This window comes from Cataglyphis hispanica, chromosome 10, assembly GCF_021464435.1.
Source record: "Cataglyphis hispanica isolate Lineage 1 chromosome 10, ULB_Chis1_1.0, whole genome shotgun sequence".
Classification (NCBI taxonomy): domain Eukaryota; kingdom Metazoa; phylum Arthropoda; class Insecta; order Hymenoptera; family Formicidae; genus Cataglyphis; species Cataglyphis hispanica.
This window is the reverse complement of record NC_065963.1, coordinates 3,023,798-3,038,856: the sequence shown is the minus strand read 5'-3', so window position 1 is coordinate 3,038,856 and position 15,059 is coordinate 3,023,798. Positions and strand designations below refer to the sequence as shown.

At 29.8% G+C, this 15,059-nt stretch overlaps 1 protein-coding gene and 1 long non-coding RNA gene across 5 annotated transcripts in view; one reads left to right on the top strand and one right to left on the bottom strand.

The window, feature by feature from the left end:
* Positions 1-14,571, bottom strand: part of LOC126852520 (cAMP-specific 3',5'-cyclic phosphodiesterase) — a 337,802-nt gene extending 323,231 nt beyond the window's left edge. The window contains exons 1-3 of the mRNA XM_050597394.1: positions 14,394-14,571; positions 2,575-2,770; positions 1,692-1,806 (exon numbers count right to left, since the gene is read on the bottom strand). Of these exons, the coding sequence (XP_050453351.1) occupies positions 1,692-1,806; positions 2,575-2,770; positions 14,394-14,468 (386 nt within the window). The 5' untranslated portion in view covers positions 14,469-14,571. The remainder of the gene's footprint in view (positions 1-1,691; positions 1,807-2,574; positions 2,771-14,393) is intronic.
* The window catches only part of LOC126852612 (uncharacterized), a 268,456-nt gene that overhangs the window by 54,321 nt on the left and 199,076 nt on the right, over positions 1-15,059 (top strand). The gene's annotated exons all lie outside the window — the stretch shown is intronic.

The following is a 15,059-nucleotide window of genomic DNA, read 5'->3' as shown; positions in this document are numbered from 1 at the left end:
AATAAAACGCACTATTCGTACGATACGATACAAGATATGAAATGAGATATGATAAGAGTAAACGCAAACACAATGCTTAATACGTATCATTTTACTCATATGATACTTGATATATTTAAAATATTAATTTTTCTGAACAAAAAGAGACTGTCCTGTTATCGAGGATTATAAAATGAGTTATGAAAGAAAGTGGCGATGCCATCTAATGTTATTGCTGACTTTTTATTGCTCATAAATATGTTCGATTGTTTACAGGATTATTTTTCTTAGAAGTTAATATAGCACAGCGTGATTTTTTTTATTATTGGATACGTCATGTCAAAATTTTCTATAAAGAAAATAGCAAGTGATAAGTATAGTAGATAAATGATATTAGAAAATTTGATACGTATGATTCGTGATAATATATCAGTTTCGGCATTTTTCTACTTATTCCCCAGCATTATTTAATACTGCAATTTTAGCACGCATAATCAAATACAATATGATAATAATATATTAGGATATATTAATATTAATTAAATGTTCCCTTTTTAAATTGACAGCATACACAATAATTAATTTAATATTATCTTTTAAAAATTAAAAATAACTATTTTTTTATTATACTAGTATTAAAAATAATTATTATTTTGATATTTAATAATCACTTGAGAAAAATGTCATAACTGTAAAAAAAAAAATCTGCTTAAATCAAATTAATTACATGTATAATTATGTAATTATAAAGTGAAATTATGTCAAAATTATATCATAAATTACTTTGTGCAGTTATAAGTACAATTATGTCAATTAAATGTGACGTTTTTCAATATTCATTTTCACAATATATCTGCTAAAATATTTCTAATATTGTCAAATTCATAATATTTTATCTCTTCGCAATATTATTAAATAAAGAATCTGTTACCAACACAATGTGGAAAGAGGAATAAAGGTGATGCTGCAATTGCAGAAAAAGATAGTGAGAGACTTGAACATATTTAGCTCCGACACTGCTCTCTTGGAGTCAGTCTCACTGTCTTCACATGAAATAATTTTTTCTCCTTTCCTAACAAAATGGCCAAGTATAATATTACCTGAGGTATTTTTTTGCTGTCTTTACTGTACAGCAGAGTTACTCGACCGTATTAGTTAACCGGATTTTCAAGGGATCAACGCCCATTCGCATCCATATGCGTGACAAAGATCGCCTCCATAAGCATGCAAATTTATGTTAACAGCGACATATACAATCAAATTAGCATGAGAATAACATACATATGGATCTATTTTCTAGTTGATTCGCACATGGATTTGTGATCGGCAAGACGAATTAATTATTCACGCGACGATGTGCATAGAAAAAAGCCAAAAAAATAATGCGCGTTTAATGCCACATCATTAATTTTAACAATATCTTCAAATCTTTCTGCGCAAAATTATTGTGAATCGTCATAAAAATTTGCACGGTACACGAAACAATGAAAAGTTTAATATATCGTGCAAAAAGAAATTCTGTTATAATTATAACTATAATTCATTATGCGATTTTTAATTTATTATAAATATTCACCGTATCTAAACTATGAATTTTGCAACGGCTCTATTGTTATTAATCATGCGCCCAATTCGACGCGACAGAATTTACCGCAACCAAAACACGGAAACAGAAATTGCAGGAAACAGCAGAGAGATTCTATTAGACTCACCTAAGTGCACGCCATTCTCCGTCAGTGGTTGTGGTCGGCGCGGATGTGCTTCTGCTCGGAAGACTCAGACGAGGGCCGATGCGCAATGTCATGGGTCGTCTTCTTCGCGTGTAATCTGAAATAATCGAACGTTACAGAGAAATTTCCGAAGCGAAGTTATGCGCATCCAGCATTTCTGCAGTGCACGCGTAATCTCCGTTTCCTCCCCAAGGGAAAGGGGATGGGAGAGGGCACCACATTGTGCCTAGCCTGGAAGCCAGGTGTTTACAGAGAAAACATCGATTTAAAGGGATTACCACTGCATGAGATTGAATGGTGATGATGATAAATTTCTATCTCGTCACGTGTACGCAATACCCAATCCCTTCGGTTTTTATGCAAAAACAAATTTGATGGCTAAGCGCCATATAATGCCGATATGATTACGCGCATCGTATTTATTAAATTTCTAAATCCTTTTCAAACACTAACTTAATGCTGTCATTTTTTGTATTTTATTATATTTTACTGTGGATTATTTTCAAGTAAAAAAAAAAATTATAATTTAATTTTAAAAAGGAGCTGTCTCTCTCGCTTTTTTCCTCATTAATTTAATTTTCGAATATATAAAAATCCAAGAATAGTTCTCTCAAGCACATGCAAATCCGAGTAAATATGTATGTAAAAGTTTTTATCAAAGATTTTTTTTAAAGATTTTTTTATCACAAATTTTTGAGAATTTACATATATTTCTCAATATGTAATAGTTAATACATATTTTTTTACCTCATTATTGCGTTTTTCTTATTAATTTCGATTATAAAATATAAAAACCAATGGAAAAAATGTAGCTTTTGTTTCATGCATGCGCTTCATGCATACAATAATAACTGAAAAATCTTACCATTCGCGGAACAAAGAGAATTCCGCCCGTGAAAGACGTGAGGCGATAAATAGTGTAGCTGTGGATTTGTGGGAGTTGGCGGGGTGGTTCGACTCGGAGCTGATGTGGTAGTCCAAGGCGGTGCTGCATCTTGTATATTTGTTTCTGTCATTACAACGGGGACCTCGTTGGTCACCCGCACTTCTATTCCCACAGACTGTCAACAAGAACAATAAATATGAAAAATACTTGTACGCTTGTATGAAAAAATAATATATGACATATTTTTCTTTCAAATAAATTTCGAAGCTTCTTTTTACCAAACATTTCAATATTCAAGATCAAACATCTTAATAATTCAGATTACTTAAGTTATAAAAAATAAACAAATTCATTTAAATTTAAATAAACGAATTTAAATTTAAATGAAACGAATTCATTTAAAATTTAAGTGAAGTATTTTACTAAGTAACAAAGTTTTGTTATTTAATAAAATATATACAAAAATTCTTTATATATTTTAAATTGCTTATAATTTGAGATACGTTCATGTCACAAAAATTTATTCAAAGAAACATTGATTCTTTCTCTCTCTCTCTCTCTCTCTCTCTCATATTATTTATAACAAAAAGGAATAAAAAAGTACACTTTATAAATTTTTATTCATGCTTATTATATCAGCGATAAAATCGTTAATATGTCAAAATACGCTAAAGTTGTCAAAGAATTTAATTCTCATTTCGTAACCACATTACTGCGAATCATAAATTTCGTTATAACTAATCTATATTGATTCAAAATTTCATGGGTCAGACGCGGATATATATCAAAATATATAACTACTATATACAATATTATATTCCCTATTAATATTACAAACTAAATTATGTGTATAATAATAGACGTCACGAGCAGGCATCGCGTAGGTGTGTTTACGATGCTATAAAATATAATTACCCGACACAAAGATCAAAGTAATAAGATTGAGAATTTAATCAAATTATAGATATTACAACCTTTTTAAATAGCTCATATTTAACTATTGATCGATGTCTAAATTATCATGCTCTGTAATGCAATTTACAATGTATGTCTTCTTTTGAAAAAAAAAAAAATAAGTATAGAATTTTCAACTAAATACGCATTTTCTGAAATTTCTGTGCATTTGCCAAATTATATTAATACGGCAAAAAGTCGTATACTGTAAAATTTCCACGATAAATCAATGCGGAAGGTTTGAACTCTTGGAAAGATATATATCAAAACACATTAATAAAATTAATTGAGCATTATCGAATTAATAAATAATTGTAGAATCATAAAATTTATTTTTAAAACGCTTCTTACAATTTTTTAATAAATCGGGTATAACCAGATATAAAAGTGTCAATGAATTTGAAATGTGATTTCAAAAATGTGGACAATCGCAAAAAATTATATCCTTATAATTAAAATTAAATATTAAATTGCATAACAATATAACATAATGCAAAACAATATGTTATGCATATATGACAAATAAAAAATTAATACAACCAAAATACAAGCAACAATAAAAACTTCTTATCTGTTGCATCAGTTTCGCATAAATATAAGTGAGAAAGACATTAGTTGGTCGATGATATTATATACGTACGTAGATTTGTTATATTGTAACGCACACTGCACGTACGAATAATTGGGAAGATGATTACTGCATACCGGATTTCGAGTAAATTGTTTAATTGATGAACAGCTCCGCAGTCGTGGAAAAATGACTTCGTTATCGCAATCACTTTTTGACTAACAAGAAGAGAATATTGCATTTGTATTAGATGGAACTAATAAGTGGAATTATAAAGATATGAAATGTGTTCTCGTTAATCATATGTTTCTCTCCGCTTTTCCAAAGCAAGGCAAAATTCAATATAAGTTTAATATTCATTAAGGATTCCAAATACAATTAAAACTCATGTAAAGCTCTTATTGAATAGATAATGAAATTTCATTGCAACGAATACTGACATTTTCGTTATAATGAAATTTCATTAATTATCCAATCCATTCAATGATCTTGTTAATCATTTTAATATAAAAAAGCAAAGCTTAAATATTAAACAAAAGATCTCTCTAAATTTCACACAAGCTGCTTCTAAAAACATGATATATTGCATATAGATTATATTGCATATAGATGATATTATATATATATATATATATATATATATATATATATATGGATTTTGTATTGCATATTGGTATAGATTATTTAACATGTATAAATTATTTAAAATGGTTGTAACAATATAAATTTCAAAGCATGATTAACATCTAAAATCATGCTTTGAAATTTATATTACAACCATTTATATTGTTATAACCATTTATACTGTTAAGAAAAATTATGTTTATTTGAAAAACGCAAAAACATCAACATATAATGATATAAAAATTTCTTGGAATTTATTGCAATAATGCAATTTCCGTGTCAAGGCAATCTCTTGCGTATGTTGACATTAATATCGCCACCAGTTATGTGACCTTGTCGCAGACTTTAAACTTCTCGTTCAATGAAAATAGGTCCCTATACAAGGACATAGATATCGATTGAGAAAGAAGGAGAGAAGCCACTAATAATTCTGCCATTAATGATCCCGGAACGTAATCATTCTTTTTTTTGACATGGGCAGTTCTGTTAAATGCCAACTATATATGATCGCACGCTGAATGATAATTAATCTCGTTATATATATTCGATGTCGGTGATTATATAAAGTATATTTTAACGTAATTACAAGTTTTATAGAAATAATTGCAAAATTAATTAAATATTTGTAATTCTATAAGATTTTTTCATAAATTTTATAAGTGCCTATTTATTTTGCCTATTTCGGATGATTTTTTTTTTTTTAATATTGATATCATTAAATTTATAGTTTTATTTTCAATTTTTGCAGTATTAAAAAATTGTGAAAAGTGAACATTATAAAATTATTACTATTGCTTACCGGATCAATATATTATTAGATCTAATCAGAATGACTTTCGATAATACATCATTTAAAACATATTTTTCTCCTTCTTGTGTTTAATTCGTATCCCTTTCCTTCTGAATCAAATAAACGCTCGGTAAGCAGATGTTACTCGTTTATTTACCATCGCAAATATTTATCCGCGATGTAAAGTTGCTCTATTGCCCTACGGACCACAAACCGTAATTGCATATCGATCGTAGGGTTTCTCTCTCAGCTGTGCTTTCTTTTCTTAAACTAAAGTCCGGGGCCGTTTGTCGAGGTGAATCTCAATAACGAATTACTGCCATTTGCTGTTTACTTAATCTACTGTTCAAACAAATTATCTTTGATTGCCACCGTTTCCTGTAATCGGCAGAAATTGATATTGCTTGACTTGGCTTAGGGCAACAAATAAAAAAAAAAGAACAAAAAAGAAAATTAATAAAAGAAAACTTAAAATTACGTTAAACATGTATATACATATATGTAACACAATCAAAATTGTATATGTATATATATATATATAAAATATGCATTTTTTTTATGGATCAAACAACAATTTCAAAGTAACAATTACAATGTATGCGATATTTAAAATTGTCAGCTAGTACATTTTATTTATAAACTTGAATTATATACATATACATTTATATTATATTCACATGTGTATGCAATTATCTCAACACTAGATCATAATGATATTTAAATATTCAAAAACGTGTAATGTTCCATAATTAGAGATCGCTTTGCACAGTTATATTATAAAACGATCCACCGTCAAATCTCATTAGAGACTAGTACTTTACTTTAATAACCTCGTAACGAGATTCATCGCTTATTACGTGAAAATTAAACGGCAGAGTTCTTAATATGGCAAAAAGATGTATCTTCTGTTAACAGTTTCTTAAAGAGATTCCAACGAAATGGGGCTTGGTGAGAAGAAAATAACGAAGGGAAAGAGTTAAGCTTTTTCAGCGAAGCTACAGAGTGACGCATAATTTATTTGACCATCGGTATTATTTATCACATATCTCAAGTATAAACTCTCTCGTCTTACATTATATATAAGAAAAGTACTGGTGTTAAGTTTTTCCTCGCATCGAGAAATGTGCCGTTATGCGGCCTAATATAATATTATCCGAAAAGTGGCTTATCAACTAATAAACACTTCCTCTAATATGATGTAGATACAAAACTTTCGAGATAAGTAATATTTTATTGAGATAATATCGCAACAAAAGTTAATACATTGCTTGTCAAATATGACAAGCTAGATGTAGAAAAAAAAAAAAACATTAATATGCAATAATTATTCATAAATTTATAAACTCCGTAAATATAGACAAACATTTTACATTGACTAGAAGAAAAAAAATCAAACAAAGTGATAGTATGTATGATTATATTTATTACAATGAGAATCACTGCATATGCATAAGAAAGACAGAAAATTATCATCTGCTCGTATAATAACAATATAATTGCTTAAACGCCGCTCGGTCAATAGCACGGCTAGTAAAGCGAGATCTACAGGTGTTCGTGAAGCACATAGTGAAACGTCACTCGGTGTAATCAGCGAACACGTGCTCGGTGCTCGGTCTTGTCTAAAAATCGATAAACTAGTAACATAACTTATGCATATGTAATCATCCGTTACTTTCCGCTTGAGTAATAAAAGGTCGACCCTTCGTTATAAAATTTTCTTCCTACTCCCCGCGAGAGGGATATTCTTCGAAATCTCTCTCTCTCTCTTTCTCAAAAAAAAAGTCATTTCTCGTGTGTTGCGAATAGACTCACGCAAAGAGCATATTATGTAACAAATGTGTAAAATGACACTTGCTGTTCATTAATGGAAAAAATTGAAACATTATATGGATTAAACAAGAAATGTAAAAACATCTTTGATATTCTCATATTTAGCTCTAATAAAAGTAGTTATTTGATTCCAGCTTGAGATATGCAGCAATGTAATTTATATATAAGACAAATAAAACTGAAAATAAAAATAGATCAGACATGCACATGGGTCTAAATAATTAACAAAAAATTGCTAAAATAAATAATAAATATAAAATTTTAATTTTTAAATAATGTAAACTGAATTAAATTGAATTGAATTGAATTAAATATGCGTTAGCGAAATAAGAAAAGTAACTATAATTTTTAAGTTAAAGTAAATAAAACAAATCTCCAAATTTTTAAATATTAAAACTGAGGTAAAAAAAAAAACACGCCAATCTTTCAAAATTTTATCTGACAAAAATAAGAATCATTAGCACTCTCATCGTGAATTCTCAAAAATCATCAATTTCTCACTCTGTACGGTGAGAATAATGCTCAACATATATCGTCATCGAATGTATCCAAAATCGCTAGCACAAAGTCTCAAGGGGATAAGCCGAGATCCTTGTATCCTCGCACGCACGAATCACATAAAAGCAAGGCACGTCTTGCGTAAGCAACAAAGATAAATCAAACTGTACCACCTGACGGAAAATTCAATATCAACACGTGAGACATTGCATTAATGCAGAGTCTATTGACAAGCGAGAACTATACGAGGCAGTTTACAAATAGAAATATTGTACGTAATCTTATCTTATTCTACCTTTCTGTCTACTTTTTTCTTACTGTATACGTATTTATTCTTGATGTTGCGTTTTTGACATTCAAATTACTTACAAATAAATAAATACATGTATTTTCAAAAATACAGCGTATATTAATTTAATCAATAATTTTGAGAAGTTAAAAAAAATTAATTTAGATATAATTTTTTGCTCCCGCATCAAAATTAACTTTTAAAAACTAAAAAGGTGAACTTTTGGAGAATTAAATATATATAGATTAATATAAATTAAAATAGATTAATATAAATTTCTTTCTTTACATCTCAATTATTTTTCTCTAATTTTTAGAAAAATGAGTTCGATTTATAATCAATGACATATGGCACTTTATTTAAATATACACTTCTCACAGAAAACATTAGCCATCTGTGTATGTTTTTCTCTCTACAGATAATTTTCTAATGCAATATACGGAAACACATGAACAATATCAAATAATCCCTAATCAAATAATCACAATTATTATTTTTTTCTTTTCGAATTTTCAGAATCTAAGATAAGTTTGCCTGCTTTGCTTTGGAAACACGTTTTAGTACGGCTTACAAATATATCCCCGAAAGAATCAAATTACAGAGAAAGCTCCCTCTCGATCTTTCAATTCTTTCTTCCTTATTTCGCCAATAGCGGTCTCACAAGAATGAAACAAACATCCATCTCACAAAAGTGAATCTCCCTTCAGAAAACACATTGTCTACTGTACACGCTTTTTATCGGCAGATAAATTCTCGTCCCAGAAATACACCTGTGACTACGTCGCGCATTATCGCTATACTCATCAGCATCCTAACTTTTTAACTAAATACAACATCACGTCTATCGTCTATATATGCGAATGATCATTGCGCGGAAAATCTTCCGATTCGCTGGGAGCGACCTTTGGCCTTTCGTTGTTGAAAACTCGATACCTCGTAAAGAACCGTCCTTTGAAAAACGATAACAATATGAAAAAAAAAAAGATAATAACAAAAGGATATCATGCTAAATTAAACATGCATTAATATAAAAATTAAAAATTATGAAAATTAAAAATAACTGATATATGGTGATCAATAATTTAACATTTCATTCGATATTCAATGATAAATAGAAATATTCGAAATGTGACGTTCAACATATGTTCAACAAAAGATGAAATGCGCGCGTCACGCAAACTTTTTACATTTATCGGAACTCGGCGGAATCCCGTCGAAACGAACTTCCTTTGCCATTTATCACGCAAATGCATTCTTCAGAATAGATCGGTAAGTGATGTAATAGCTCATCAACGGCATTGTCTATAGATGTAGGCGACGTTGTGATACAGATATTTTAACTATATATGTATACTAGAGCGTCCGTAGGATTTTTTCAGATGGGTGGAGGGGGAGGGGGAAGGGGGCATGAAAATGTCACTTAGATTGATTGGAACATATGCTTTTATACATCTTTTAATATTGATATATAATAAAATTATGATTAGGATTTTTTTTCCATTTTCTAGAGGGAAGGGCATGTGCCCCTCCTTGCCCCCCTCCCCTTGCGGATGCCCATATGTATATGGGCTAGAGTTAAAGAGAATAATAATAATTTATAAAAAAATTTAATTAATCAAGGTAAAAGAGGAATGTGGGACGATCTCTCTGTTTTAAAAAAATAGAAAATTTGTAGAAAAACTGTTAATTAAAGAGCAATGTTAATCCCCGTTTCATCGTGAATTTATTATGTCAATGTAAATCGAGACCGAAGCAAATTAAGAACAAGAAATGAGGATTACAATAACAATAGCTTTCGTCGATGTACTCCGAAAGTTTGGAACTTGTCAATAATAATTTGTAATATTTCGAAAGTTATAAGTATAACTTTATTCATAATCCATGTCAGATCGTTGAAAAAATGTGACAAGCTCATAAATCATTATTGGTGCCAATATTTAAAATGTGCGAACATTGTTAGGAAAATGATGGCGATTACATAAATTACAATAAAATAACGCTTCAAAAAAATTACTCCCGCATTCGCACGATGGCAAATATCAACACCGTGAATAAATAGAATTTTTTTTTGTTACATGGATAAAAGAAGCTTTATTGAATTTTACAATGAATTTTTCTCGAGTAATTTAAATGAAAAGTCGAGATGCGCAATATGTATAGTATAAACAATAAAAGTGACGGCAAATAAAAAGCGGGCTCAAATAAAGCTTTATCTCTCGTAGAAGAATAGGAATTCAGCATTATTTAACACTTGGGAAAATTAATTTTTGTAACATTGAAATTTTTACAGGACTTCTATTAACTACAATGGAGGATTATCTCTGCTGATGCAATGTAATCACATTTCATACTAATTATAATTTATTTGCGACGCTAACAAGTTGTATGTGACACCATCGAATTTATGACGTAACTTGCGTCATACATTTAAGTATAAAATATATATAAAAATGTAACATTACTTATTACTTTCCTCAAAATTATTCTTCTAATTTGAAAATAATACAATTAAAAATTGTCTCGATTTTCATATTATTATTTTTTATTTTTTTTCCTAAATATTCTGAGTATAATACATTATCAAATTTTCTTTATGTCTCAAGTCGATTTCAATTCAAATATCCAAACAAATTTATCAAAGTAAATTGTGAGCGCACAAATTAAACAATTTTATGAAAAATTAACAGAGAAATGCAAACATAAAAAAGAATGCATAAAAAATACCGTCGAATTTGATGCGATATTAAAGTAGAATTAAATATGCCATCTTTAGATCAATAATTATTAAAGAAATATTTATAATTCCATTAATTTTGATCACTAAAAAATCAGTGATATATTTACTCAATGCTCTTAATGGCATTATTTGATTTAATTAAAATCAATGCGAAAGTTAATAAATAGGTGAAACTAATAAATTATGTCATTAATAACAATAATATTACACTACAATACACACAAAGTTTTCAATCAGTTGCAGCAATTTATTGTTTCATTGTATCATGCTTAGAGTCATAAATATTTTCATATCTTGCATATCAGCGTAACCGAAAGTAAACATGCTCGTTCGCTTCCACGTAAACATGAGCATGAATTAATATCGCTCATACATGATAGATAGCTAAACCGTAGAATTAATATGGAAATTAACGTGAATATTAAATTTTGAACAAACTTCACGAGAACCGTGGAGTTCGCGCAATTGAAGCATTATAATTTAATCGGTTGGAATATATTGGAAAGAGTTGTATAATCCCTGATTCAATTTCTCGCACATTTTACGCGCATTTATCGAAACCGCATTGACGTATGTATGTTCAACATAGCTCTGCCATTACGTTAACTTATGCCTAAACAGATGTTCGTATAATCTAACAGTGGAATTATAACTTGTACGTTATAATATACTCGATCAATATAGTCGAAGAAAAAGAATAAACAATCTCAGGAGAAACTTAATTATGCAATTCTTCCAGAAATTATAATTTTATTGTGCTTGCACATTTGACCTTATATTTGAATCGCACGTTATATGTGCTTTTAATTTCAATTTCAAAAGATGATTTATATTCAATAAGCAATACACAATAATAAACCGCAACAATAAAACGCATTTCAAAGATCATTTAACTAAAACAATTTCTGATAACAAACAAATCAAATATAAATTATATATTTATATTTATACGATCAATTAAATGTTCAATAAGAATATAATTTATTTTTTTTTTTTTTTTCATTGACATTATCGAATCATTAATTTTATATACGCAAGAATAATGTATTTCCGCGCTTGTACGAGATCCAACTCGTTAATGATACATAAACGAAGCCAAAATTGCAATTACGTTAGCCTCGAAGGCACACACATACACACATTGGTAACTTTACAGAAAAGGGTCAAACAACGCATGGGGTAGCGGGGCAGAGCGGGGAGACTCATAATTAGATTGTTAGCTAATGGGGACCACCGCATGCAAATAAGTACGCGTGATACTACGCACAAGCTGGCGTAAGGCATTCGCGTGAGACCTTCTCAAACAGGAGAGACACCTCCTATCCTAGTCTACCACACACGTGTAAAGAGTGTGATATGACAATATTTCGAGTGAGCAAAATTTGAATAAATTATTAACTTCAATAAGTGATTAAAGAATCACGTGTAATAAATGCCAAATCAAATAAAAAAATCAAAGAAATTTTTCAGTTTATTTATTATTATGAGAAAAAATCCAGATAAATATATTAAATAAAAATATATCCAAATATAAATAATTTTAAACTTTAATTTTTTATAGAAATCTAATTTCTTATGCTATTAAAAAATATATGGGGATATAACGAAATTAAATATAAGGAATTGTAAAGAATTAAGCTGATATCCGACTGTGCATTAAAATATAAAAAATTGACGATTGAAATATGATCAATCAGAACAAATAAATTTTAATTCCTTTCTTGTTCAGATTAGTTAAATTTTGATCTTTAAAATTTTCAATCTTTAATATGTAATCTGATGCTCTTAAAACTCTTTTGTAATCTCTGTATAAAAATGTAAAAAAATAGATTTTAAAAAAATATATAGCAATAATTGCAGAGATATCAAGCAAAAAAAAATTACGGTGTAATTTAATTAATAAATCGTATGAGATTTTCACTCGCAACGTAAAACGTTTCTCAAAAGTTTCGCCGAGTATATTAAAGATTAATTATATGAAACGCCTCTATACAATTTTCAATTTACCTCGCATTAAACTTATCTCGACATTTGCTCAAGGATGAAAAGCAAGAAGAATGAAGTCAAATATAAAAAAAAGCAAAACAAACTTTCAAAAGTATATCGCATCGTAATAAAGAATATTAATAACGATGATGTATACTTTTCGTTAAATTTAAAAAATAATTGCAAAATAAAAATTCACCGATTTTTTATTTCTAATAATTGTGTTATTCTTGTTATACATATGAACGTATTCCGTGCAAAATAATAAATTTTAATAATTTCTCATATTCTATAAATGAAGCAAAATTATTTAAAAGAAAATTAAAATAAAAAAAATATTACAGCAATATTATTTATGAGTATTAAACGATTCGTATTTTCAGATACTAATAAATTTTACCATAATAATTTATATATGTGAAACATTATAAAAAATTTTCTAAAAATTCAAATACATTTTTATCTGAATTGTCAGATCTCGGATAGAAATTTCAAACAGTCTGTCTTATCATCAGAAAAAAGAATATAAATTCAATAAATCAAAAGGAAGAAAAAACAAATAATAACATGCCTCACGAGTCTCGCTTGTATCTAGAAGAACAGACATACAAATTGCGTCTACAAATATTTTTACAGATATTTGCATTTTCTAATATTATTCGAAATGTTATAAAAACGATTATGAATGAAATAAAAAGAAAGAAAAGGATAACCGTTACTGGCAAGAATTTTCATTTGCTTCTGACATTTGTCTGTCTTTTCGAATATCGTCAATCCACTCAACAAAACAATCCGAAAAACAATCAAACGGTAGAAATTGAATATTTGATTAACAGTTCTCTCAATTCACAGCTCTCTATTTCCGACGCGCTTACGCATCTGTCACGAAGTTGCCGACATATTTGATCCATCAAATTTAACTCAGAATAAATCTCTATTAATCTAAGACAATGCAAAACAAAATAACATTTATATCCGATTTATTTCTAGACACAAAATTATAAACATATTTTTAATTTAAATTAGTTATATTATTAAATTAAAAATTAAATTATAAATATATTTTTAAATTAAATAATAATTTTTAAGTTAAATAATCATAAATAATCGAAATTTATGAGACACGAAAAAAATAATTTAATAAAACATCACACAATATATGATTTCCTTTTTGTAAAAAATAATAATTTATGACCAATATTATCGAAAATCTGAGGAAGTTTATAAAAGCAGAAAATGTAATTTTCTATACAGTGAATATAAAGTATCTCTATTTCTCTTAATTACATATATACATTATTTTATTTCATACATGAAATAAAATAACGTATATATGTACATACGAAAGAGCAAAAAGAGAAAGATTAACAAAGTCGATTCACATTGGATGCAATTTTACATCTCTTCAATTTCGCAACTATAGATGTCATCATATATATTGTATATATATCTACAGACGTTATGGCATCCCAACCTCCGCTACTTTAATACGGCATTAGAGGAAGCTAATTGGAATATATACCTGTTGCATCGGATACGCTGCGCTACCGACGAGAAGATCCCATGCCCACGCGAAGATTCGCGCGCAAATGTGCATTGACGTCACCGCCACTTTATAGAGCCTGCTGCCGGCGTCACACTCCCCTCGTCCAGGTCCGTTTGGCCGAGGATTTGGCGATCTCGCGTACCACACAGGGCGACGCTTCGGCTAGTCGATTAACGGCCACCACCGGCAAAAAGCGATCACATCCTCGAAAAATTATCAACACTTCACTCCCGATTCCCGCTCCAAACCCTCCCCCTCCCCGCCCCAGCCACCTGTCATTCACCGCGCGCGCGACTCTCGCCCGCACTCGCGAAATTGATCGTCTCTACCGATATCGATCACGATAATCGGCGCGCGTTCAGTGCGGCATCGATCGGATCCTTGGACGTCGGCGGTTACGTCGAACGGCGATAATGCGATTAATTCCGAGTCCTTCGAATGATCTCTATCTCTCAGATTACGTGGTCGCTCGATTGCGCGCGTCTGTCTGGCACTGACATCGACCGGCAATTTTCCGGCGAGGCGTTTAACGATATACTTCGCGGTAATTCACTTTCGAACGTAAATATGAAAGCAGCCGTGCGTGCGTGACACGTGTAGCCACGCGGCGATAAACGTCAGTTCAAGTTTCACGTGGCGCTC